Source organism: Diceros bicornis, chromosome 2 (genome assembly GCF_020826845.1).
Source record: "Diceros bicornis minor isolate mBicDic1 chromosome 2, mDicBic1.mat.cur, whole genome shotgun sequence".
Lineage (NCBI taxonomy): Eukaryota > Metazoa > Chordata > Mammalia > Perissodactyla > Rhinocerotidae > Diceros > Diceros bicornis.
In genome coordinates, this window is record NC_080741.1 from 46111154 (window position 1) to 46137822 (window position 26669).

Sequence of the window (26669 nt, forward strand, 5' to 3'; positions counted from 1 at the left end):
CGCGGGAGTCCGGGGACGGAATATGGGACCGAGGCGGGGGACAGCCCGGCGCATGCGCGCGCCCTCCAGCCGCCCTCTCTCCTCGTCCCCCAGCTCCAGGCTCCAGCGCGTGCTCAGTCGCCCTTCGGTCCCCGCCCTCCCCACTGACCCTCGGGCCAGGCTCCGCCACCTGCCGCCTAATTATGTTCCGACTACCTCCGGCCTAGTCCTTCATATCTCGGAGTGCTCATTCGCGCCTCCGAAAGCTCTCAGCGGAGGGCGAGGAGCCCACTCCAGCCGGCGGTAAGGAGGCGGAGGGACCGGGGCTTCAGAGCTGCGGCAAAAAAGGGGCGGTCACCTCGGCGCTGACGTCAGCGCGGGCGGAGTACTGCCAAGGCTTTTAATCCGCGTCTCTGCTGCGCGCAGGCGCTCCAAGGAGGAAGGCCTGGCACGCTTCAGCCAATGAGCCGGTTCCGGTGCCCGGACTCACCTCTAGCGACCCGCCGCGGGAGGCGGCAGATGGACGAGAGGAGGAGTGCGCGCCCGGCTGAGATTTCAGGGGTGGGGGCTCAGAGAGCACTGCGGGTAGGAGTCTCCCAGAGCCTGTCTGCAAGCGGGGCGAGCGCAGGCGGGAGCGCCGGGCCCTGTGGCGCGCGCGCGCTCCCTGGCCGAGCCGGCGCCCCGCTGCGCATGCGCCCCCGCACCGCTCTGCGGGAGGAGTGGCTGTCCTCCCTCCCGGTCCTAGGTGGGAGGTGGAACAGGTCGGAGAAAGCCCTCGCGGCGGACCCTTGCCAGAACTGTAAGAAGCAGGAGGGGAGGGGCTCCAATTGTGCCTTCAGGCCGCTCGGGGCAGAAGGGGCGGTCGGGACGGGCCGCGCACGGAGTCACCTTAGCTCGACGTGCTAACTTTTGAACTGAGGGGATGCCAGGGGCCGGAGGATCCGCATCGCATCTGTTTTAACTTGAAATGAGAAACCAAAGACGATTTCGGTTTTATTGTTTCTGGCTATAATATTTCCCCGAAGTCTTTGACTTATCATAGGAAATTGTTATAATTTAAGTCTCATAGCAAAAGATTTAGAAAAGGAAGCTAAAGAATCTAGCTACTTTGCTCTAGCTATAATTTATTGATTTATCTAATAGGACTTCCTGCTTTTGCTTTTTCTTTGCCTTTTTCCTTTTCCTAAGAAGTATTTAACTGAAAAGCAATGAAAAATTGCCTGCTTTTATCCCTCCTTGATGGAACAAACTGCTTTTTAAAACCTTACAAGATAGTTACTAAGAGAAGTCACAGTTAAAATGAGAGTAGCCTGAGGATATTAACTTTGTTAGAATAAGTTACTTTCAAATAAAAATTGTGCCAAATGGCCAAAGATCAGTCCTAGGACCTCTGTTTGGCAGACGCTGTTTCTGTATCTATCAAAAGTAGTTTAAGCAAAACAAAACAGTTTTTCTTAACCCATAATTTGGCTTTTCCACCAATTTAGATATCTCTACCAAATTTGGTTTGAAACTGCACAGAAGATTTAATGCCTCGCTTAGCACAGAATTTAGGTTAAAATCAGATATTTTCATTTTATGAAATAGAAGCTAACATCACTGTTACATGGATTACGCAGCCATTTACAGTGGTTTGTAAATGAATTGTGTCCTTCCCTATCTTCCACCCTCCATCCAAAGAGGACACCATCTCCTTGGAAGAGAGCTTCCAGAGCCCCCTATTCTAGATGTAGCAGCTGGGAGTTTCCCATAATACTCTCTGCGTGGCTGTATCATTTCATTTACTGCATTGTTTTATAATTTTCTGCCTGTGTCTGGTTTTCCACTCTCTCCCTCTCTTCTAGACTGTAAGTTTTTGGAGAAGTGGAATTGTCTTAATGTTTTTCTATTCCCAGTACTTTGCATAGAGCTTGACACTCAAGTGGTAAATGCCTGTTGATGTACAGGGTGAATTAAGGACCCAAAGTGCCTCCCAAGTCTGATAAGACAGTATAACCTTTTTAGTTATTTTGTAGCATGCCTGAGGCCTTTTCTCTACGGAAGGATAGGGGGCTACCTGTAAAGTGTACAAGAACCACTCATGTAAGAATTTGTCTGAAGACAGGAACCTGCAGTTGACCTAGGTGCCCCGGGCTTTCGCACTGTTTCTCGTTAGCGAATGAGAGCACTGTACTCTCCTCTGAAGCAGCGTGTCTTCAATCTGGTGGTAGCATTTGATTTTCTGTCGCTTCTCCTATAAGGGAAAGAACTGCAGATCTGAATCTTCTAGTCTTCTTAGCAGTTATATTTCTCATAGTAAATTAAGAAGTTGACGTTGTAGTTATCACTCAGGCCCCTTATGATTTCGTTTTCCCAGTGCCTGTTTATTTCTGCCTGAAGTGATAAAATTGGGTTCTTGGTCTTGCAGTGATGAGGACTGAACTGACCCCAAGATCCGTGCCACATGAAAGGGCAAGCAGCTGGCTGTGCTTTAACCTTGTTTCCACTTAGAATTTTTTTTTTTAATCTCAAGGAGTGGGTAAACCATACAGGAAACAAAGCTAGTTCCAGCAAAACTTAAAATCTTCATGTGATTTTTAGCATACAATTGAGTACCTAAAGATCATTTCCTAAGTTTGTATTAAACAAGTATTTTTAAAGAATTAAAGCTTAAACGTTTCCTAACAGACCCCTCACTCCTGTAAAATGTAAGGAAATCAGGATTCCCTAAAGCAGTGGTTCTCAAGCTCGAGAGTGCATCAGAATGTGGAGGGTGTTTTAAAAGATTGCTGGGCCCCACCCAGTTTCTGATTCTGTAGGACTGGGGTGGGCCTGGTACTTGACATTTCTCACAAGTTCCCAGTGATGCTATTGCTGTTTTGAAAACCACTGCCCCAAAGGTTGTTTTCTGTTTTTTTTTTCTTCTCTTTCTTCCCTTATCCCTTTTATCTTTTACAAAGCTGGATCCTGATCTGATCATGCCTTCCCTGTCACTTAGTTGTCAGATCCTACTCTTAGAGGAGAGCTTAAGGGAAAGACTCAAAAAACTCATAGGACTCCAAGGGGAAACCATCCATTTAAAAATTTGTTCAATTTTCTCCAATGATTTAAGTAGGAAATGATCATCTTAGAACAATAATTTGGTTGATAGAATTATTCACTGAATATCTTTTTTATGTATGTAAGCATTTTCGTATAGAAATAAGAATTGGCCGCCGTTGAGGAAGAGGGAAGGATTGTTGGCAAAAGGAAAAGAAGTCACATTCCCTCTCATATTGTGCCTCCACCTCCCAGTTGAGAAGCACTGCCTTTATTAATTCATAAAAAAGGCAATTCCCACAGCACAGTATAACCGTATTATACCCACTTCAGTTCTTTTTTTTTTGGAAAAGAAATGCTACTGTCATGAAAACTCGTCTTTTTATTACTTAGCAAGTGCTGACTTTGTCTTTCAATAATAAAAATAAACATCATGTTTATTTGTTCTGATAGATTCAATTTTTCCCTAAAGTTTGTGAAATTAAATCGTTCATTTGTACTTTTGACTTGCCCTGTATTTTTTAAGACTTTGAGACATTGATCCCTTATTGCGAAATTCTGAATTTTCCAATCACAAAATTTGTTTTCAGTTGTATTTAATTGCGTGTGCTAGCTACATGTAAGTCCTCAGTAGGAGGGGAAAAAAGAATTCTGCAGTATTCTGTACATCCTGAATTACATAATGATAATAGTTGCCACTTTTATGAATTTTCTATTTGCCAGATGTTGCTAAATCCCTTATGTACATTATTTTACTTGTTTCACAAAATCCTATGAGATAGGTAGCTCCTGCTTTCATACATAATGTATTCCTAAAAACATGTACAGAAGTCTGATGTGGGATTCCATATCCAGAGAGCTAAAAATAATTATAATGTTCTAGACTACATTTCACCTTCTAGAAACAGTCTTTAATGAATATTTCCAGCATTTTATGTGTCTTTCAACATTTTTTCTTAAATACAGAGTGCAGATAACTTCAGTCTAGTGAGCATCAGATAAAGGCCAATGATACATATATTTATTGTTTTGTTTGTATTAACTTTGTCGGTCCTTATTGCTAATATTAGAATTGTAATTTTTCCTTTTCTATAAAATAAAGACAAAATTCAATAAAATGCTCTCTAACTGAATAGACATTTTCTGTAATAAAGATAAAGCTTCTGACTAACTACTCTTGTCTAGCAGATTGTAGCATCATGTTAGCTTAAAGTATTCTCTCAGTTAATGAAAATTTTTAAATTCTGAATTAAAGGATAAAGAGGTGACAATACATATTATACAGGTGTTTCTGCTATAATGACATATATGCATTCCAGGAAATCCTGACATTCTGCAGGATAATACACTAAAATAACAATGTTTATGGGGAAAAAATACACTCCACTCTAAACAAGATGTGGAAATCTCTAGCATTTTCATCTGCACTAGCAGCTGCCCGGGTTGCTTGATGTCATGGAAAACGCAGGGCTGCTTGAAGCCACTGACCATCTGCTTCTTAAACCAAAGGAAGGAAATATTGGGAGATTTTCAGGTTTTTTCCCTAAGGTGTTTACATGTAGCTAAAGCCTTCTTTGCAATTGTAGAAAGCCCACTTCTGGTCACTTCAAATCATTAACATGGTGGGGCAAAAATGCATGTGGTATAACATCTTTCCCCTGTTTACGGAGTGCACATAAGCTAAATCACATTAAAGAAACTTTTTTTTAGCAGAACAGATTGCTCTTGGACCATCTGTGTTACTTACTAGATGAGAAAACAGACTCAGGAGGGTGAAATAACTTGCCCTTGCTCACACAGCTACTCAGTGCTGGAGTCAAGGCTTGAATACAGATCTCAGACACTCCAGCCTCCCTTCCCTCACCATTGTACAGGCTGCCTTCTCCAACAGTGCCGTGTTCCCTTAAAGCGTTTTTGCCTTGCGTTGACTTAAATCAGCGCAGTCCTATGGAAATATAATGTGAGCTGCAGATGTAATTTTTAATTTTCTAGTAGTCAGTTGCAAAAGACCATTAAAACCAGGTTGTCTTTTACTTTTAAAAAAGCAAAAAGACATGAAATTAATTTTAATAAATTATGTCAACTTCTAATCAAGATAAAAAAGTATTAATGAGATACTTTGTATTCTTTCTTTGTACTAAATCTTTCAAATCCCATGGGTACTTTACACTTAAAACACTTCTCAAACGTGGAGTAGCAGCATTTCAAGTGCTCAGTAGCCACATGTGGCTAGTGCTGCCTTACTAGACAGCACAGGCATAGATTCTAATTCTCCTCCTCTACTGCCCTGTGAACCTTTTTAGGAAAGAAGACTACTCAGAAAAAAAGCTGGCAGAAAACACCTAACTCTCCACCTGTAAGAGCCTAATTTTTTTTTTTAAAGTCCTCTCTAAATCTAGAAACCATGATTTTATGCTCAGACTGATATTCGAGAACATTTTATTTCTGCTGGGAGAAATCTGTTGTCACTGTACCAAGTATTAATGTCCTTTATTAGTCATTGCTCAGTAGTGGTTTAGTTATACCCTATGATTACAAAGTGAACAGTGAATGAATAATTTTTGTAAACAACTGAAGATCAGTACTATTAAGTACAGCAACTTTTTGGGGGTGGGACTTTGATTATTGTTGATGGAAACGTTTCTAAAACGTGCCACATAATTCTCTGCTCAAGGTACCTTATGTTCCATGTTTGAAAATCATTAAGGATACATTCTCTAATTTCTGCAGTTTTGCTGTGGGTTATTCTTTGGAGACTAATTCTAGACTAACTCTTAAGACAAATCCTATAAGCTGCTTTCTTGGCTAAATCAGCTTCTTTTCCCATCAATTCTTATTCGTAAATGTTTAGATATGTAAACTCAGTAAAACAGTGTAACTTGGCGGCCTGCCTCTAAAATTCTTTATGAATCACATTTGAAGCAGCTAGTCTTTTCTAAATTGCTTTCAATCGAATTATCTTTTTAGTATGCTTTAACTTTCAAACTTCAAAACATTTATTTCAAATCAGTTATCATAACAGTTTCTTTTCAGTGTTTGGTTTGTGTTGATGTCTTGCTTCTGAAAATGTGGAGCAGAGCGTGTCATTTGGATCACCTACATTGTTCGTCAGTGGATGACGATTTTAGATTTTAGAACTTCTAAGACATTACTGGAAAAGACAATTAAAACATTGCAATCGTAGGCCTAGGTGCTTTGCACTGTTCAGTAATTCTGGCTTTTCAAGGCCCCCTTTAGGATCATTGTATGTTGGATGACGGATGTTGGTTACAGCATGGCTGCATATTATTTCATCTATTTCCCATTCGTATTCTTGGATGGTCATATGCCTCTCAAGTATTATTCCTCATTTCTTATTCACAGTTTTAGCTCCTTTATTAGTATCTTTGCAGTTAAATGGCATACATTTTCTTAATAATATAAAAAATGAAGTTTCATTATGTGTGTGTGTGGAGAGCTGTTTCTTGTTGAGCTGGATTGGGACCACAATCAAAGACTGTCTTTGGACAGGGCTAGGGGCCTGTCTTAAATACTGAGTGAGCAACACTCATTCCTGCTGTATTCATTCTCTTCGTTTAATTTGTATGCTAAAAGCATTGATTTTTTTTTTAATTTTTAAGAACATATGTCAAATGTTTATTGTAAGTAAACTAGGAAATAAGAAAAAAATTAAAGCACTTAATATCCTACCACCTAGAGATAGCCAGTTACAAGTTGCGTATGTATATCCTTCTAGTCCTTTCTTTGCAAGCTTTGAGCCTTGTATCTGCTATCTTAACTAAGTCTAGATTATTCTCCTTACTTCATGAGGAAGTTTGGTGAGAATACAGTCCATCACAGGTAGCAGATACCCTTTAAATAGTCCAGATGTGTCTTTTTTCCTCACTGTATCTCTATTTGATCTCTCTTCAAAATGGTAGGAGTATTTCCTCTATCTGTGTATTTGTCTCAAACAAAATATCAAGGTAAATGGTTAAATAAAATCACCTTTTTAAACATTTAAATGAATACATGTAAACACATTCTGTATCCCAGAGACTCTTGCCACACCATTCAACCAGAAAATAAAGTGAAGTATCCATTGTTGTTTGAAAATGCACTTTTTATAAAGGTAATTCTTTTTATTTTCATTTATTTTTTTACTACAGTAACATTGGTTTATAACATATAAATTTCAGGTGTACATCATTATATTTCCATTTCTGTGTAAATTACATCGTGTTTACCACCCAAACACTAATTACAATCCATCACCATACACATGTGCTTAATTACCCCTTTCACCCTCTTCCCTCCCCCCTTCCCCTCTGGTAACCACCAATCCAATCTCTGTCTCTATGTGTTTGTTGTTGTTTTTATCTTCCGCTTATGAGTGAGATCATATGGTATTTGACCTTCTCCCTTGGACTTATTTTGCTTAGAATAATACCCTCAAGGTCCATCCATGTTGATACAAATGGCCAGATTTCGTCATTTTTTATGGCTGAATAGTATTCCATTGTGTATATATACCACATCTTCTTTATCCATTCGTCCCTTAATGGGCACATAGGTTGCTTCCAAGTCTTGGCTACGGTGAATAATGCTGCGGTGAACATAGGGGTGCATGTGTCTTTACGCTTTCATGTTTTCATGTTCTTTGGATAAATACCCAGCAGTGGAATAGCTGGATCATATGGTAATTCTATTCTTAATTTTCTGAGGAATCTCCATACTGTTTTCCATAGTGGCTGCACCAGTTTGCACTCCCACCAGCAGTGTATGAGAGTTCCCTTTTCTCCACATCCTCTCCAACACTTGCTATTTCCTGTCTTGTTAATTATAGCCATTCTGACGGGAGTGTGGTAATATCTCATTGTAGGTGTGATTTGCATTTCCTTGATAGTTAATGATGTTGAACATCTTTTCATGTGCTTGTTGGCCATCTGTATATCTTCTTTGGAGAAATGTCTGTTCAGATCTTTTGCCCATTTTCTAATTGGGTGGTTAGTTTTTTTGTTGTTGAGTTGCTCGAATTCTGTACGTAGTTTGGATATTAACTCCTTATCAGATATATGGCTTGTAAATATCTTCTCCCAATTGTTAGGTTGTCTTTTCATTTTGTTCATGGTTTCCTTTTCTATGCAGAAGCTTTTTAGTTTGATGTAGTCCCATTTGTTTATTTTTTCTGTTGTTTCCCTTGCCTGGTCAGACACGGTCCTAGAAAATATGCTGCTAAGACCGATCTTGAAGAGCATACTGCCTGTGTTTTCTTCTAGAATTTTTATGGTTTCAGGTCTTACATTCAAGTCTTTAATCCATTTTGAGTTAATTTTTGTGTATGGTGTAAGATAATGGTCTACTTGCATTCTTTTGCATGTGGCTGTCTCGGTTTCCCAGCACCATTTATTGAAGAGACTTTCCTTTCTCCATGGTATGTTCTTGGCTCACTTGTCAAAAATTAGCTGTCCATAGATGTGTGGGTTTACTTCTGGGCTTTTGATTCTGTTCCGTTGATCTGTGTTTTTCTGTTTTTGTGCCAGTACCTTACTGTTTTGATTACTATAGCTTTGTAGTGTATTTTGAAATCAGGGAGTGTGATACCTCCAGCTTTGGTCTTTTTTCTCAGGATTCCTTTAGCTATTCAGGGTCTTCTCCATATAAATTTTAGGATTCTTTGTTCTATTTCTGTGAAAAATGTTGTTGGAACTTTGATAGGGATTGCATTGAATCTGTAGATTTCTTTAGGAAGTATGGGCATCTTAACTATGTTAATTCTTCCAATCCAAGAGCACAGAATATCTTTCCATTTCTTTGTATCTTCTTCAATTTCTTTCACAATGTTTTATAGTTTTCAGTGTACAGATCTTTCACCTCTTTGGTTAAGTTTGTTCCTAGGTATTTTACTCTTTTTGTTGCAATTGCAAATGGGATTGTATTCTTGATTTCTCTTTCTGCTACTTCATTGTTAGTGTATAGAAACAGAACTGATTTTTCTATGTTGATTTTGTATCCTGAAACTTTACCATATTCATTTATTATTTCTAAAAATTTTTTGGTGGATTCTTTAGGGGTTTTCTATATATAAAATCATGTCATCTGCAAATAGTGACAGTTTGACTTCCTCCTTTCCAATTTGTATCCTTTTTATTTCTTTTTCTTGCCTGGTTGCTCTGGCTAGGACTTCCAGTACTATATTAAATAGGAGTAGTGAAAGTGGGCATCCTTGTCTGGTTCCTGTTCTTAAAGGATAGCTTTTGGTTTTTCTCCATTGAGAATGATATTAGCTGTGGGTTTGTCATATATAGACTTTATTATATTGAGGTGCTTTCCTTCTATACCCATTTAATTCAGAGTTTTTATCATAAATGGATACTGTATCTTGTCAAATGCTTTCTCTGCATCTATTGAGATGATCATGTTATTTTTATGCTTCCTTCTGTTAATGTGGTGTATCACCTTGATTGATTTGTAGATGAACCATCGCTGCATCTCTGGAATAAATCCCACTTGATCATAGTGTATGATCTTTTTAATGTATTGTTGTATTCAATTTGCTAGTATTTTGTTGAGGATTTTTGCATTGATGTTCATCGATGTTCATCGATATCGGCCTGCAATTTTCTTTTTTTTGTGTTGTCCTTGTCTGGTTTTGGTATCAGGGTAATATTGGCTTCGTAGAATGAGTTAGGAAGCTTCCCCTCATTGTCAATTTTTGCAAGAGTTTGAGAAGGATAAGTATTAAGTCTTCTTTGAATGTTTGGTAGAATTCACCAGGGAAGCCATCTGGTCCTGGACTTTTATTTTTGGGGAGAGTTTTTATTACTGTTTTGGTCTCCCTACTGGTGATTGCTCTATTCAAATTCTCTATTTCTTCCTGATTCACTTTTGGAAGGTTGTACAATTCTAAGAATTTATCCATTTCTTCTAGATTATCCAGTTAGTTTGTGTATAGCTTTTTGTAGTATTCTCTTAGAATCTTTTGTATTTCTGAGTTGTCTCTTGTAATTTCCCCTCTTTCATTTCTGATTTTATTTGAGTTTTCTCTCTTTTTTTCTTGGTGATTCTTGCTAAAGATTTGTCAATTTTGTTCATCTTTTCAGAGAATCAGCTCTTAGTTGCATTGATTTTTTTCTATTTTTTTGTTTCATTTATTTCTGTTCTGATTTTTATTATTTCCTTCCTTCTACTGATTTTGAGCTTTGTTTGCTCTTTTTCTGTTTCCTTTAGGTGCACTGTTAGATTGTTTATTTGAGATTTTTCTTGTTTGTTGAGGTAGGCCTGTATTGCTATAAAATTCCGTGTTAGAACCGCTTTTGCTATATCCCATAAATTGTGTCATGTCGTATTTTCATTTTCATTTGTCTCCAGGTATTTTTTATTTCTTTATTGACCCAATCGTTGTTCAGTAGCATTTTGTTTAATCTCTACAAATTTGTGGCTTTTCTGATTTTCTTCCTGTAGTTGATTTCTAGTTTTATACCATTGTGGTCAGAAAAGATGCTTGGTATTATTTCAGTCTTCTTAAATTTATTGAGACTTGTTTTGTGGACTAATATGTGATCTATCCTGGAGAATGTTCCATGTGCATTTGAAAAGAATGTGTATTCTGCGGTTTTGGGGTGGAATGTTCTGTATATATCTACTAAGTCCATCTGGTCTAATGTGTCATTTAAGGCCGATGTTTCCCTATCTATCTTGTGTTTGGATGATCTATCCATTGGTGTAAGTAGACTGTTAAAGTCCCCTACTGTTATTGTGTTCCTGTCTATTTTTCCTTTTATGTCTGTTAATAATTGCTTTATATATTTAGGTGCTCCTATGTTGGGTGCATAGATATTTACAATTAAAATATTAAATTATTTTAAATTATTATATTAATTATATATATTAATTATATTTTAATTGAAATATTAAAATATACATTTTATATCCTCTTGTGGGATTGTTCCCTTTTTCATTATGTAGTGCCCTTCTTTGTCTCTTGTTACAGTTTTTGTTTTAAAATCTGTTTTGTCTGATAGAAGTATTGCTGCTCCAACTTTCTCTTCATTGCCATTTGCATGGAGTATCTTTTTCCATCCCTTCACTTTCAGTTTGTGAGTGTCTTTCGGTCTGAAGTGTGTCTCCTGTATGCAGCGTATATAAGGGTCTTGTGTTTTTATCCAATCAGCCACCCTATGCCTTTTGATTGGAGCATTTAGTCCATTGACATTTAAAGTAGCTATTGATAAGTATGTACTTACTGCCATTTTGTTACTTTTTTCTGGGTGTTTAGTAGTTCTTCTCTCTTCCTTTCTTTTTCTCTTGGTCTCTTCTAAAGGTAATTCTTAATTTTTCTTTAAAATACATATTTCTGTCATTCTAGTAATGACATTTATGCTTCTTTACGTTACCTTGGTTCAGATATGTTAACTGCATCATGAAATTTTTTTTTTTACATTTTTAATGCTTAAGATTTGACAGAATAGGACTTTAGCCATGTAGTGGTTTGTTTTGAGAGAATATGCTGCTCAACAGATCTCTGTAAGAATGGAATAATGGAGAGGAGCAAGCTCACAGCTGGCTAAGTAGGGGGAAAAAGAATTTTTTACCTGATCATTATTGTGTGAATAATGTGGCATTTCAAGACTCTAATAAAGGACTGCTCATAGGATTTTTTAACTCATTATATCAGTTGACATGGAGACCATACTGTAGTTGAATATTTTGATAAAACCTAAATTATTGGAAAAGTTCATGTGATTCAAATCTTTTCCCTCTTTTATCTTCTTAACTTCTTAAAAACAATAGACTTTATGTTTTAGAAGAATTTTAGGTTCACAGCAAAACTGAGCAAAGTACAGAGAGTTCTCATATACCCCCTGCCCCACACAGACACAGCCTTCCACACCTGAGTGGTACATTTGTTAACAATCGATGAACCTACATTGACACATCATTATCACCCAAAGTCCATAGTTGGCATTAGGCTTCACTCTTGGTGTTGTACATTCCATGGGTTTGGACAAAGGTATAATGACATGTATCCACATTGTAGCATCATACAGAGTAGTTTCACTGCCCTAAATATCCTCTGTGCTCTGCATATTCATCCCTCCCTCCCCTCTAACCCTTGGCAACCACTGATCCTTTTACTGTCTCCATAGTTTTGCTTTTTTCAGTATGTCATATAATTGGAATCACATAATATGTAGTCTTTCCAGATTGGCTTCTTTCACTTAGTTATATGCATTTAAATTTCCTTCATGTGTTTTTGTGGCTTGATGGCTTTTTAAAAATTTATTTAATTTCTTTAAACTAAAAAAAAAAAAGAAAAAAACAGTTCACTCATTTCTCCCACCTCCCACCTCCTGCCTTTTGCAACCACCAGTCTGTTCTATGTATCTATGAGCTTGGGTGTTTTTTCTTTTGTTTGTTTTATATCCTACACATAAGAGAGATCATATGGTATTTGTCTTATTTCACGTAGCATAATGCCCTCAAGGTTCATTCATGTTCTTGCAAATGGCAAGATTTCATTCCTTTTTTATGGCTGAATAATATCCCATTGCATATATATACCACAATTTCTTTATTCATTCAAAGACCTATGTCAAGGAGCTTATTGCCTATGTTTTCTTATAGGAGTTTTATGGTTCCAGGTCTTATATTCAAGTCTTTAATCCATTTTGAGTTAATTTTTGTGTATGGTGTAAAATAATGGTCCAGTTGCATTCTTTTGCATGTGGCTGTCCAGTTTTACCAACACCATTTATTGAAGAGACTTTCTTTTCCCCATTGTATATTCTTGGCTCCTTTCTTGTAAATTAATTGACCATATATGCATGGATTTATTTCTGGGCTGTTTTGTTCTATTGATATAGGTGTCTGTTTTTATGCCAATACTATACTGTTTTAATTACCATAGCTTTGGAAATTTCCTCCATGTCTTTTTATGGCTTGATGGCTCTCTTTTTAGTGCTTAATAATATTCCACTGTCTGGATGTACCACAGTTTATTTATCCATTCACCCACTGAAGGACATCTTGGTTGCTCCCAAGATTTGGCAATTATGAATAAAGCTGCTATAAACAGCCATGGGTAGGTTTCTGTGTAGACATAAGCTTTCAGTTCATTTGGGTAAATACCAAGGAATTTGATTGCTGGATTGTATGGTAAGAGTATGTTTAGTTTTGTAAGAAATGTCAAACTGTCTTCCAAAGTGGGCATACCATTTTGCATTCCGAATAGCAATGAAGCAGAGTTCCTGTTGCTCCACATCCTCTCCAGCATTTGGTGGTGTCAGTATTTTGGATTTTGGTCATTTTAATAGATGCATCGTGATATCTCATTGTTTTAATTTGCAGTTCCCTAATGATATATCATATTGCACATCTTTTCATATGATTATTTGCCATCTGTATATCTTCTTTTGTGAGGTGTCTGTTCAGGTCTTTGGCCCTTTTGTTTTTTTTGTGTGTGAGGAAGATTGGCCCTGAGCTAACATCTGTGCCAATCTTCCTCTACTTTATATGTGGGATGCCAACACAGAATGGCTTGATGAGCGGTGTTTAGGTCCGCGCCCAGGATCCAAACCCATGAATTCCAGGCCGCCGAATCAGGGCGTGCCAACTTAACCACTACGCCACCATTTGGCCCATTTTTTAATCAGGTTGTTCATTTTCTTATTGTTGAGTTTTAAGAATTCTTTGTTTATTTTGGGTAGCAGTCCTTCATCAGATATGTCCTTTGCAGATATTTTCTCCCAGTCTGTGGCTTATCTTCTCATTCTCTCTGCGTTGTCTTTCACAGAGCACAAGTTTTCAATTTTAATTAAGTTCAGTACGTTAATTCTTTCTTTCATGGATCATGCCTTTGATGTTGTATCTAAAAAGTCATCAGCATACCCAAGGTCATCTAGAGTTTTTCTCCTGTTGTATTCTAGGAGTTTTATAGTTTTATATACATTTAGTTCTGTGATTCATTTTGATTTAATTTTTGTAAAAGGTGTAAGGTCTGTGACTAGACTAATTTTTTTGCGTGTGGAAGCCCAGTTGTTCCAGCACCATTTGTTGAAAAGATGTTCTTTGCTCCATTGTATTGCCTTTGCTCCTTTGTCAAAGATCAGTTGACTGTATTTATGTGGGTCTGTTTCTGGGCTCTCTGTTCTGCTCCACTGATCTATTTGTCTGTTCTTTCACCAGTATCACTCAGTCTTAATTGCTGTAGCTTAAAGTTGGGTAGTGTCCAACTTTGTTCTTCTTCAATATTGAGTTGGCTGTTCTGAGTCTTTTGCCTCTCCAGATAAACTTTAGAATGAGTTTGTCGATATCCATAAAATAACTTCCTGGAATTTTGATTGGGATTGTGTTGAATCTATAGATCAAGTTGGAAAGAACTGAAATTTTGACAGTATTGAGTCTTCTTATACGTGAACATGGAATATCTCTCTATTTATTTAATTCTTTGATTTCTTTCATCAGAGTTTTGTAGTTTTCCTCGTGTAGATCTTGTACATATTTTGTTAGATTTATAGCTAAGTATATCATTTTGGGGGATGTTAATGTAAATGGCAATGTTTTTAATTTCAAATCCCACTTGTTCATTACTGGTATCTGCTTAACTTTTTAAGCTATTAATGGATGCCTGGAGGTTGACGTACATATATATTCAGAAATGTTTTGCCACCTGAGACCTGTGAGGAGGTAAGCTGTGTGGTCCAATCTGTATTTAGTATTGGGGGGGACATCTGTTATGGATTTGGCTAATTTTAATTTATTGTTATTTTTTAAATTCTAAAGTTATTTTATATTATGGTGGAGGGCAGGAACAAAAAAAGAAAAAGGAAATTTGTATGAACATCCAGGTCCTCCAAGAATCCATTCAGAGCAGAAAGTGAAAAGAATATCATCTTTTAAAATAGTTCAGTGTGAGGAGCCGGCCCGGTGGCGCAAGCGGTTAAGTGCGCGCGCTCCGCTGTGGCGGCCCGGGGTTCGCCTGTTCGGATCCCGGGCGCGCACCTACGCACAACTTGGCAAGCCATGCTGTGGCGGTGTCCCATATAAAGTAGAGGAAGATGGGCATGGATGTTAGCCCAGGGCCAGTCTTCCTCAGCAAAAAAAGAGGAGGATGGGCAGATGTTAGCACAGGGCTGATCTTCCTCACAACAAAAAAAAAATAGTTCAGTGTGAAAAGTTTAAGAGGAAAAACGTTAAAGTTACTCCTTAGCACAATTTTTATCATGTTGCCCTCAAGTCTATTGCTGTCATGTGGAAGACCACTTCACATTTAAATTGTATAGTAAGGTCATTTGACTACCATATTTGCTATTTATTGTATGTGTAATCTAAATCCTGTCAACTTGAAGAAAGGATTTAAAGAGTTCAGCAGTATAAATTTAATTGGCATACTATAATAGGCATATATAGGGTAACTGAAATAGAGATCAGAAGCCATATAGAGAAGGAAGTCATTGTGTTAAAAAGCAGAACTTATTAAACAATTACTCAAGCTTCAAATTTAGTCCTGGCTTCTTGGTAGCCAAGTAAAAAAATGGGAAATGAAGTGTTCATTTGGCTCAAAATATATAACTAAAATACAGTTGGACTTGTTACATAAAAATTATGTGTGAAGTTTTAGGTTTCTAAAACATATTTGGCAATAATTAGTGCCTTTAAATAACTATTCTGTACGTGGTAAAGAGTCACTGTTAAAAGGAAGTTCTTCAGGGGAAACAGACTTTCCACCAACTCAGTGTGTGACAAGGATTATCAAACACAGGGAGACTTTCTTTGATTGAATCTATGACACAATTGTTAAAAAAAAAAAAAACAGAGAGAAACAAAGAAACTGTGAAGTACTGGACAATGCCCTAAAAACTTGTTCTTCTGCAGATATGGAGACATTCTTCATGTTGTGGTATCTTTTAATAATGTTCAACCACAGTAAACCAGGCTAAAGTGTTGTGTTCTTGTGCTCTAATACAAGGAGAGACCGCGGGAGCCTGGAGGACTGAGTTTTATAACTTCTAGTAGGCTATTTCCTTCAGCGATGCTTGCCTCCTCACCCCATGCCACTGACAGGCAATGAATAGTCGTCACTGCATGATAGAGCCATGCTTTTCCAGCTCATTTGATCCCAGCCTTCAGAAAACTATATTTTAATCATAACCCATAAAATAAAAGTTTCACAACAGTAGTACCCTTGCCACACACACTGTGCAATGATATTTTCTGTTCTGTGTCTTTTTCAGTGTTGGCCATGGCCTAGTAAGTTGATTTCACAACACTATGGATCATGAAAAACACTGCTCTAGAGTAATTGCAGTGCAAATTCTTTTGTTCTTAATTAGAAATCAAGTCATATGCTGTAAGCAAAAAATAGATACCAGTAGTAACATTCTTACTTCTCTCTGTAAATCCCCTGGAGTGTTGCTAATGGCTGTACCTTTGATTTAATTCAAGGCAATATTGCTCTTATCAGTAGGATAACTTTCTTTTTGGAAAAATCCATATTATTTGACAAATTTCTGACTTTACACAGTCTGTGTTCTACAAAAATTAGAATTAAACTGTACACATGTTTTAAATGTACTTGAAATGTTTATTATTTAAAGAAATCCTCTAGTGCAAGGATCAGCAAACTGATCCTTGGGCCAAATGGGCCCACTGCCTGTTTATGTAAATAAAGTTTTATTTGACCACAGCCAACCGTTCATTTGCTTATTGCCTATGGCTGCTTTCCCACTACAACAGCAATGTTTAGTTGCAACACAGACTGCATGGCCCACAAAGCCTAAAATATTTACTTTATGACCCGTTACAGAAAAATTTGCTGACCCCTGTTCTAGTGATTCCTTTTTCAAAAATCTAATCCTTTGGTAAATCCAGCTTTTCATGTGCTGAATTTGCTCAATTTAAAGCAACACGATGTTGTTTTGGATTTTGTTTTCCTTGGTTTAGTTTTCCTTGATTTGATTCAGTTTCCTTTCATTAAATACTTACTTTCATTTAACATACATTAACAGTAATACCTGTGCCAGACCCTGTGGAGACATTGAACTCTCCTGCCCCTCTGGCTCCACCAGTGGTTTGCCCAGAGGCCACACTTCCTGGGCTGTCAGTGACTGAGCAGAGCAGGAGTACTAAGTGGCTCATTCCAGCTGGACACAGGACTCCTCCAGTGGGTGATGGGCTAGAGGACTCCTGATTGGCATGGCTGAACCCGTCTTGGAACTCTGCTGCAGCCCAAGACTTCCTACCTAATACTCCTTCCTTCCCTCTCTCCTACAGATGTCAGGCCTGAATCGTGGTCTGAAAGTCTCCCTACCTTCTCCTCCCTCTCCCAATAATTCTCTTTCACATCTAACCCTGTCTTGGCCTCTGCTTTTCAGCAGACCCAAACTAACACACTCAACAACAACAAATACACGTTTACTGCTCTAAAAGATGCAGTGATAGTTGAGGAGGATGGGTAGGTAGAAGGAGAGAAGAACAAATGAAAATATATCATTTACACATTATGGTGTTATGTTCCAAATATGTGGGACACACAGTTTATATTTTTAGGGTTTAAAAGAGGGAAAGACTGTTTATAATGAGGATACAAAAGGGAAGGTTCTGAGGGAAATGGGTACATTGCCTCCTGGCACATAGTAGGTATGCAGTATGTATTGTGAGTGAGTACAATTTGGATAGGTGGAAGTGGGGGACAGGGAGGTTATATTAGGGCTTAGAGATCATGTGAAGAAAGGGAGGAAGGAAAGATCACTGGGGGCTGGAACTGAGGGTTGCTATAAGGACTGCTTGGAGATCAAGTTGGAAAGATAGATTGGCAATGATTATAGAGCACTTGAAATACCAGACTAAGGAGGGGATTTTATTCTACAGGAGCTGAAACACCATCCAAGGTATTTTAGTAGAAAATACAGTAATAGTGGGATTTTAGGAAAATTAACCTGTATACAATATGGTTAGGTAAAAGAGAGAGGAGAGCAGACTGATTATGAGGCTGTGCAGTCCAATTTTGAGGATAATTGGTAGCAGAGAAAATGGAAGGAAGGAATGATTTCAAGGGACATTGATTGTAAAGTGAGAAGAAACAACAAGACTTCAAGACTCTGAAAATAGGGTGGGGATGGTGAGCTACTTTGGGCAGTGGTAAATTTGAGGTTTTGTGCTTTTGCAGCATTGAGAAAAGTAGTACCACAGAGACAGAAATAAGGAAGATAATCCTGGATTGAACTAACCACTTCCTTGCCTTCTGTATCCAGGCCGAGTTTAGAAGGAAAATAATGACCTCTGCTCCTTTTTTTAGACGTGTGAAATTTGAGAGCTGCCAGGACAGCTAAGTGTCTGCCAGACATTTGGAAATGAGAACTACAGCTCAGACGGGGAATAAGTGGATTGTCACTAACATTGACTTATGGCTGCCGCGTATTGAGGACTTCAATACCTGGCTTATTGTTTCCTTTATTGTTCAAAGTCCTGTTATAATCCCTAGTGGACCACCTATCTATTGAGTTTATAAAAGGTTCAGATACATGCAAAAAACAAAACAAAAGGGAATCTGAAAATATGTTGATGGTCTCCAGATTGTTAAAAAATCTCGAGAAATGATTCTATAATCTCTACTGTTTTAAAAATATAAAACCTTCCCAAAGACTCGGTACACCTAATGTATGAGACAAAATGTGCACAATGTTTAGACTTCTTTATAGACCATTATAGAATGGAAAAGGTAAATTATAACATTCAAAAACAGATATCATGGAAGTGCTTCCCCAAAATTGCAAATAATTTCACTTGGATTTAAAACTGGACTTTAAAAAACACTCTCAGGGGCCGGCCCGGTGGCATAGCGGTTAAGTTCACACACTCCACTTTGGCGGCCCCAAGTTCACAGGTTCAGGTCCCAGGCACGAACCTACACACTACTCATCAAGCCGTGCTGTGGCGGTGTCCCATATACAAAATAGAGGAGGAAGGGCATGGATGTTAGCTCAGGGCCAATCTTCCTCAGCAAGAAGAAGAAAATTGGCAATGGATGTTAGCTCATGGCCAATCTTCCTCACCAAAAGCAAAAAAAAAAAATCACTCTCAGGTGAGTTATGCCAAAATTTAAGAATGAGAATGTCAAGTTATCCATATAGAATAATTTTAGCATGCTCATAATGAGGAAATAAATTGAGGTGTCTTGCATCTCTTTTTAAGCATTATAATTCTCAAACTATTTTTCACTGTAAAGAAAAGATTACACTATTGGATATTGAGATTATTTTTAATCTGAAGAAGAAAATGATATAGAAAATTGCCATCATTTGCAGTGAAGCCAGTTGGCATTTCAAAGTAGGATTTTTTAGGGGAAATTTTATTATTATTTAATATTATTTTCTTATAATGCATCAGAGGAGTTTATAACCACTGTTTTTAGAAACCATGTGATGCTTTCTGCTTGTTAAAGCTTTTATAGATTTCAGATAACCACCGAGTATTGAGTATTGGTTTGTATGGTATTTTTCATACATAATTTTAATGTTACTGTCACTTTATGCATTGGGGATTTGTGTGTGTGTCAGTGCCTCGTGAATAATAAATCCACATCTTTTTAAAAGGTTATGTCTAGAGAAGATATTCCCACACTGGTTTCTCTACTCAAGAACTTTATCAGGAGCTGAAGCAGTCAATGCCTTGAGGCCATTCTATTTTGCAGTACATCCAGATTTCTTTGGACAGCACCCCAGAGAAAGGGTAAACATTTATTTATTTTTTTAAGCTTCAGTCTACATTTCTATTTAGTTTATTCTTCTTTGATACTATATAAGACAGAGGGTTCTATAAATTTGGATTGTTCTGTCGTGGTGATATAATCAGTGTTTTGAATTAATTTGAAATATAGATACTGAAAATTGAAAATATAACTATTGTTTTTTATGAAATGTGAAAGAATAGAAAAAATATATATATATCTGTCTCTGCCCCTGGTTCCTGGCACAAAGCTCCTAAAATCTTTCTAATTTCCTAAGTGATCAGAACACTAGGAGCATCTGCTCTTCTAATATTTGTCTTTGATCCTGTCTCTGACACAGGGCTCCTAAAACCCTTGTAAATTCCTAAGTGATAAGAGCACTAGGAACATCTTTTGTTCTAATGGGATGACTCTGGATGGGTTCCTGGATGGCTCCTAGATGAGGGCTGGTCACCTAAGCAGTGATTAGGAGCTTGGAATTTCACCTCCATGCTTCATCCTCCAGAGAAGGAAGAAGGGTTGGAAATGGAGTTAATAATTGATCGTGCCTGAGTGAGGAAGCCTCCATAAAATCCCAATAGTACAGGGTTTGAGGAGCTTCCAGGTTGGTGAACCCATACACATCAGGGGGGTGGAACACCCCAACTCCATGGAGACACAAGCTCCTGTGCTCGGGACCCTCTCAGACCTCACCCTGTGTATCATTTCATTTGGCTGTTCATCTGAATTCTTTATCGTATCCCTTAATAAACTGGTAAATGTAAGTGTCTCCCTCAGTTCTGTGAGCCGCTCTAACAAATTAACAGAACCCAAGGAGGAGGTCGTCGGAACCTCTGATCTATAGCCAGTTGGTCAGAAGCTCAGGGAATAAGCTGCGCTTGCCAACTGGCTTCTGAAGTGTGTGTGTTTGGTGGGGTGGGAGCAGTCTTGTGGGACTGAACTCAACCTGTGGGATCTGACGCTATCTCCAGGTAGATAGTGTCAGAATTGGGTTAAATTGTAGGACACCCAGCTGGCGTCACAGAGAATTGCTCGTTGTGGGGAAAAGCCTGCACACGTTTGGTGACCAGAAGTGTCAGAAGTGAAGTGTTCTGTGTGAGTAGTAAAGAAACCACACAGGAGACAGACTGAAGTGGGTTTTTCCTTTATATGAAAGCTGTCATTTTTATGCAGGCAATAAAGCTATCATGTAAACTCTTTAGAGTATTAGTAATCATGTTTTTTGTACCAAGTTTTAGAGTAAAATTGAAGGCTCGAAAGAAAATTTATGGCCTCTGTTACCATGCTAAATCCCTTTTTTAAGGATGATACCAGGAAGGTTTTTCAGTGCCCTGTTGACTCAAATCTATAACCAATCTGTAGATCAAAATTGGGGTGAGTTTATTATGAGCCAACCCCGAGGACCACATGGCCCAGGGGAGTCCTTCCACAAAGGAATGGAGCACTCCAAAGAAGTGGGGTGTGCAGAGTAGTTATATACCGTCAAAGAGCATGCATCACATGTGATTGGAATGTCCCTTTTGCAGTAGTCACGAGATTGCTTTGCCAGCACAGCAATTCAGTGAATACAGTGGGTTGGTATGTCGCAAAGTAGATGGTCACAAGGTGAGCAGGCAGGTCAGCAATCAATCCTTAGTTTAGGGAGAGATGCTTATCCTTAAGGAAATGCTTGTTGGGGGGAGTTACATCCTTATCTTTAAGGTCATTGTTCTTGTCTTTGGGACATAGTATATACTTAAAGCAGATATACAGTGCGTGCTCAACGGCCACGTCAGGCCCTTTTGGAAAAACAAATTCAGGCCGAATTAGTTTTACACCAAATGGCTTCCTCATATACTCCAATATATCCTATTGTTTGTCATTTATTTATCAGCCCTAATGGTTTTGCTTTACGTTGCATGCTGCTGGTCCACTTCCATACAACATCAGTTAATGTGTGCTCAAGGAATGCCAACTGATAGGAAAAGTAACTTAAACTTAGTTAGGAAGGTCAATTATTTTTTAACGTTAGATAATATATTACAAAGCCAAATACTTTGGAATTGTCTCATCGCTTCCTTTTATCTTCCTTAACATTGATACCTGGTTTAACACAAAAAGGAATTTAAAACTCTTGAAAATTAGAACATTATTTTATTACTTTTTTTCCACTTGCAGTGGAAAAAAATCAATTTTGCTTCTTTGCTCTAGGAAAATATTCTGACTATGATATTTGATATGTATTTTGACTATTCGAAGTCACATCCTTTCTAAGTAATTGGTAAACTGAATCAACAGAAAAATATCCACTACCTTGGGGATGTATTAATAACCTAAAGTTTTTAAACCCAACATGTATGGAAAAATTAAATCTCGTAATAGGTGACTGTTTTCCCTCCTCTACCAATGTGTCTTTTTTTATTAAAACTTCTACATGCTGTAAAAGGTGAACTCAGCAGGCTTGGGTTGCTTAAATCCTGCACACTCCAAAGAAATACCTGGCTTTGGTACTGGCCCTTGACTGCCCCCTGGGAGATGAGCTCTGAGCCCTTAAAATATCCTGCCTGATAAGAACGTCTTTGTATGCCTGAGGCCTTGGGCCACAGGAGAGAGTTTCTGCTAAGGATGTGATTTAAGGTGAACACCTGTTTTCTCATGTCTGAGGCCCTCTGGGGCACTGGAGACTGAATAGCAAAGGTCAGTCACATGGGTGCCACATGCCTACATGACTGAGCCCCAGTGAAAACCCTGGACACCAAGGCTTGGGTGGGCTTCCTTGGTCTGCAGCACTTCTCATATGTTGTCACACATCGTTGCTGGGGGAGTTAAGGCCTGTCTGTACAACTCCACTGGGGAGGACAACTGGAGCCTTGCGCCTGGTCCCTCCTGGTCTCTGCCCTATGTGCCTTTTCCCTTTGCTGGTTTTAATCTGCATCCTTTTGCTGTAATAAACCATAACCGTGAGTGTACCAGCTTTTCTGAGTTCTTGTAAATCCTTCTAGCCCATCATTGAACCTGAGAGTGGCCTTGGGGACCCCCAACGCAATATTCCTGGGATGTAATTGTTCTGGTAAATTTGTATTTTCATTTACTCTTTCAGCTTGTGTTTGAGTGTTTACTCTGTGCCAAGCTTTTCCACTAGCTGCTTCCTCTGCTCAGATCATCCTTCCCCCGGAAGCTCATCCAAGCCTTGGCTTCCAGGGTTTTATTGGGGGTCAGTCACGTAGACGTGGCTTGTCCTTTACTTCCTTGTTTCAGTGTCTCTTTTCGGGGAGTCTCTTCCAGAATGCCCTATTTAACATGGGCACCCCCACCTTCCTTCCCAGCACTCCCTGTCCTCCTTCTCCCGCAGTACTTTTCTGTTGTTGTGTTTTTCCCTTTCTGGGGACCATTTTTCCTTGCGTGTTAGATTTATTGTTTGTTTATTTTTCTCCCCTCTCTAAGATGCAAGCTCCATGAAGGCAGTTCACTCCTCTTGTCACCACACACTCAGTTCAGTCTTGTTCCCACTCTTACAGGACACACTTGCTCTTTTCTAAGGGAAACAGACTTGAAGTCCCATCTAGTCATGACATTAGGCCAGATCTCGGAATGAAGCACAGTTGTTTTTTTATCCTCTTCCTTTTAATTCATTTTTAAAATATGCAAAACATTTATAGGTTCAAAAACCAAAACTAAATACAAGGTTTACTCTGAAGTCTCCCTTATTTCCTTTACCCCATGCCTATTAACTTCCTATTATAGCTGTTTTTATTCGTTCTGGGTTGCTTTGCCTGTTTCTTTTTGGCAAAAATAGAAACATGTATCAAAAAATAATTATGAAGATTTAGTCCTACACTAGCAGGAAAGGAACCTCAGCTGCTCACGAGACTGTCATGGCCAAGAACAGCACGCTATAAATTAACAAACAAACAAAAATAAACTGTTCCTAATTTCAGATTACACTAAGTGTCTGAGAAGAGACCTAGAGTGATAAGAAGCAGAGTTATTTATGACATTCGGTGGCTGTTCCTTCTTTTTTCACTTAATCCTGGAAATCACTCCTTGTCGGTTCCTAGATAACTTCTACATCACATTCTTTCTCTTTTTTTTCTTTTTGGTCATATAGTACTGCATTGAATGAATGTACCATAATTCAACCAGTCTCTTCTGGATGGGCATTTTAGGAGCCCTTTATATAGAGAGAAATTAGCCCTTTGCTATGAAATAACTTGCAAATATTTTTCTCTCAGTTGCTTATTTGTCTTTAGACTGCTTATTGTGTGTATGTATATGGTTTTTTATGTGGTTTCTTTTTTTTATTTTTTTCTGAGGAAGATTTGCCCTGAGCTAACATCTATGCCAGTCTTCCTCTATTTTGTATGTGGGTCACCACCACAGCATGGCTGACAAGTGCTGTAGGTCCACATCCAGGAACTGAACCTGTGAACCCTGAAGCAGAATGCACAGAACTTTAACCACTAGGCCATGGGGCCAGCCCCAATTTTTTTTTTATTTTTTATGTTGCTGGATTTATCAATCATTTATTACTTTGAATAGTCATAGGCTTTTTCTACACCAACGTTATAAAGAAATTCAACCATGTTTTCTTCTAGTATTTACATGGTTACATTTTTTTTTTATATCTCAGCCATATGGAGTTCATTCTGTTATATGTTGTGAGATGTGGATTAAATTTTATCCTTTTCCAAACAGTATCAAATCCCAGTATTTTTTAATACTAAATTTTTTAATACCCTCAATAATGTGTTTAAAAGGTCAGGATATAATTTGTTGTTTCCTTGTTCTATTTTGTGTGTAAATGCCCCTTAATATTCTTTTCCAGGAAGTCAATGAAAATTCTCTTAAGAGATTAAGTGTCTACTTAGAAAACCTCCAGAAACCAGGCTTCAAATCTTTGAAACCAACTCAGCTTACCTTTTATGTAAGAGAAACAGACCAGAATTCCTCTGATGGCCAGGAATCCTTTAGTACTGCCGGTACGTTTTCTTATTTCTCGTGTGTCCCTTGCAACAAGCTTCCTGTTTGAGTGTGTTCTTTCCATCTGACATTGCCAGAATACCTTTGGATTGAAGCCTTGGTTATAGAAAAACAATATCATTTAATCGAGTGATTTTCCTAGAATTAGGAATTTTTCCTAGAATTAAATGATTTTCCTAGAATTAGATTCTTTTCCTGACTGCGTGTGTGTGACAAGCCATTTTTTGTATTTAAACTTTTTTGTCGTTAAAACTCAAGTGTTCCTATTTGTCTCTTCCTATTTCAGTGCTGTTTTAAGTGTTAAACATGTATATAACAATTACTTTTTTTTAAATACAGCCTCCATTCTCTTATTTAGTCCTCAAAGTACCCTGTGAGTTAGGTGGTATTTGCCCGGTTGTAGCTTAGTAATGTCTGGTGACTTCCCCAGGCCTGTGAAGATAGAATATGGATCTTGAACCCAGGGCTTTTTAACTCCAGCCTTACGCTGTTTCTGATATCTAAACAATCTTACTAGACAGGCTTCTGGTCTTTTGTCCCTGCTTTAGCCATGATCCAGTAATACTTAAAATTAATGGCAACTATGGTCTGTTACTTCTCTAGGTATACCTTTTTGTGATCCTCGAGGAAATGACTTTACTTTTAGAATGATCTTTAAAACAATTTAAAGATTTACTAAGAGCTTTCTGTGAGTTAAGGCTAAAATAATCAGAAAATACACTAAAATTTCTTCTGAAACAGACTAAGACTCAAAATTTGATAGGTCTTTTGAGACCTAGAATCTGTTTCTAGCTGTGCCAGTGACTAGCTATGTGACCTTAACTTAATTTCTGGTCCTTCATTATTAAAATGAAAGAGGTAAAGTGCTGTGTGTGAGTACTGAGGTGCTCACACTGAAGGTCCCTGACTTATACCTAATGCTCACAAGGCTGGAAGGACCTTGGATGGAGTGAGGAGGAGCCTGATTTAAAAAGTACTAAAAGAGGATCTTTATGTTGAAGACAACTTCCCACCCAGTCTCTCTAGGGACGAGCAGTTGATAGTATATTTTCTCCTCTCTTTTATTCTCCCGTGATTGAATATGGGAGATCAGGAATCACAAATTCCTTTCTTTGGCTGTTTCTCCATCTACCTCTGATTTGGAGTTATATTGAAAATAGACCCTATTCGTCATTATTCAGAGACAAAAAGTCAACTCAGCCCTATTGTGAAGGAACAGTGCTTCTGAAGAATGCTATAAATAATAATAATAGTAGTAATATTAATAATAAATAATTATGTTGATCACTCTAAATGACACAGTTCTCTTTGGATGTATAAGTAATAATTATGAATGTGCTGTTCTTAGCCATGAGAGTCTTGGAAGGAACTGAGATACATTCTTTGCTAGAATAAGAACAAATATTCGTAGATATTTTTTAGTAGATACATGTTCCTATTACCCAGGGTCAGGATTAGGCTAGGAATTGAAAAAACATCATACTTACACATAGTGGTCTACTTAGGTTTCATGATTTCTCTAGGACAGATGGAATTTATAAAGGCAAATTACATCCTTTACAATTTTTAAAATAAAAATATTATCACCAATCTGTTTTTATTTTTATTTGTTTGGGAGAGTCAGGCTCATTTCTACGGCTACAACTACCATTTCCACTAGCACCATCAGCTGGGTTTGTCTTGAATATACTTGGAGTTAAAGAATAAACCAAGTTTGAAAGCTTAGAGGGAAACTTAGAAAGTTTCACATAGTAAATTTAGGGACAGAGCTGGTACTAGAACTAATGTCTCCTTATTCCTAGTCCAATGTTTTGATTTATATACCACATTATCTATTAATTCTTCTTTAAAAATATTGTTAATAATCATTTTTGCATTTGCCTTTATGACAAAGATTGGCACTCAAAGATTTAAAATTTTTTTATGTCTTTATTCTTTTTATCTGATTATAAAATTAAGATCATGTCTTTTTTTTTTTTGTGAGGAAGATCAGCCCTGAGCTAAC

The 26669-nt window shown here is 38.0% G+C and overlaps 1 protein-coding gene across 4 annotated transcripts in view; it reads left to right on the top strand.

Moving 5' to 3' along the window:
- The first annotated feature begins 115 nt into the window (after positions 1–115).
- The window catches only part of TCAIM (T cell activation inhibitor, mitochondrial), a 52483-nt gene continuing 25929 nt past the window's right edge, over positions 116–26669 (top strand). The window contains exons 1-5 of one of the 4 annotated variants that reach the window (XM_058556167.1): positions 323–564; positions 5301–5353; positions 14592–14664; positions 19572–19707; positions 24510–24663. In XM_058556167.1, coding sequence (XP_058412150.1) covers positions 14636–14664; positions 19572–19707; positions 24510–24663 — 319 coding nt within the window. In that variant the 5' untranslated portion in view covers positions 323–564; positions 5301–5353; positions 14592–14635. Of the gene's footprint in view, positions 283–322; positions 565–662; positions 779–5300; positions 5354–14591; positions 14665–19571; positions 19708–24509; positions 24664–26669 lie in introns of those variants that run through there. The other 3 variants (XM_058556175.1, XM_058556160.1, XM_058556152.1) reach the window with 3 other exon arrangements.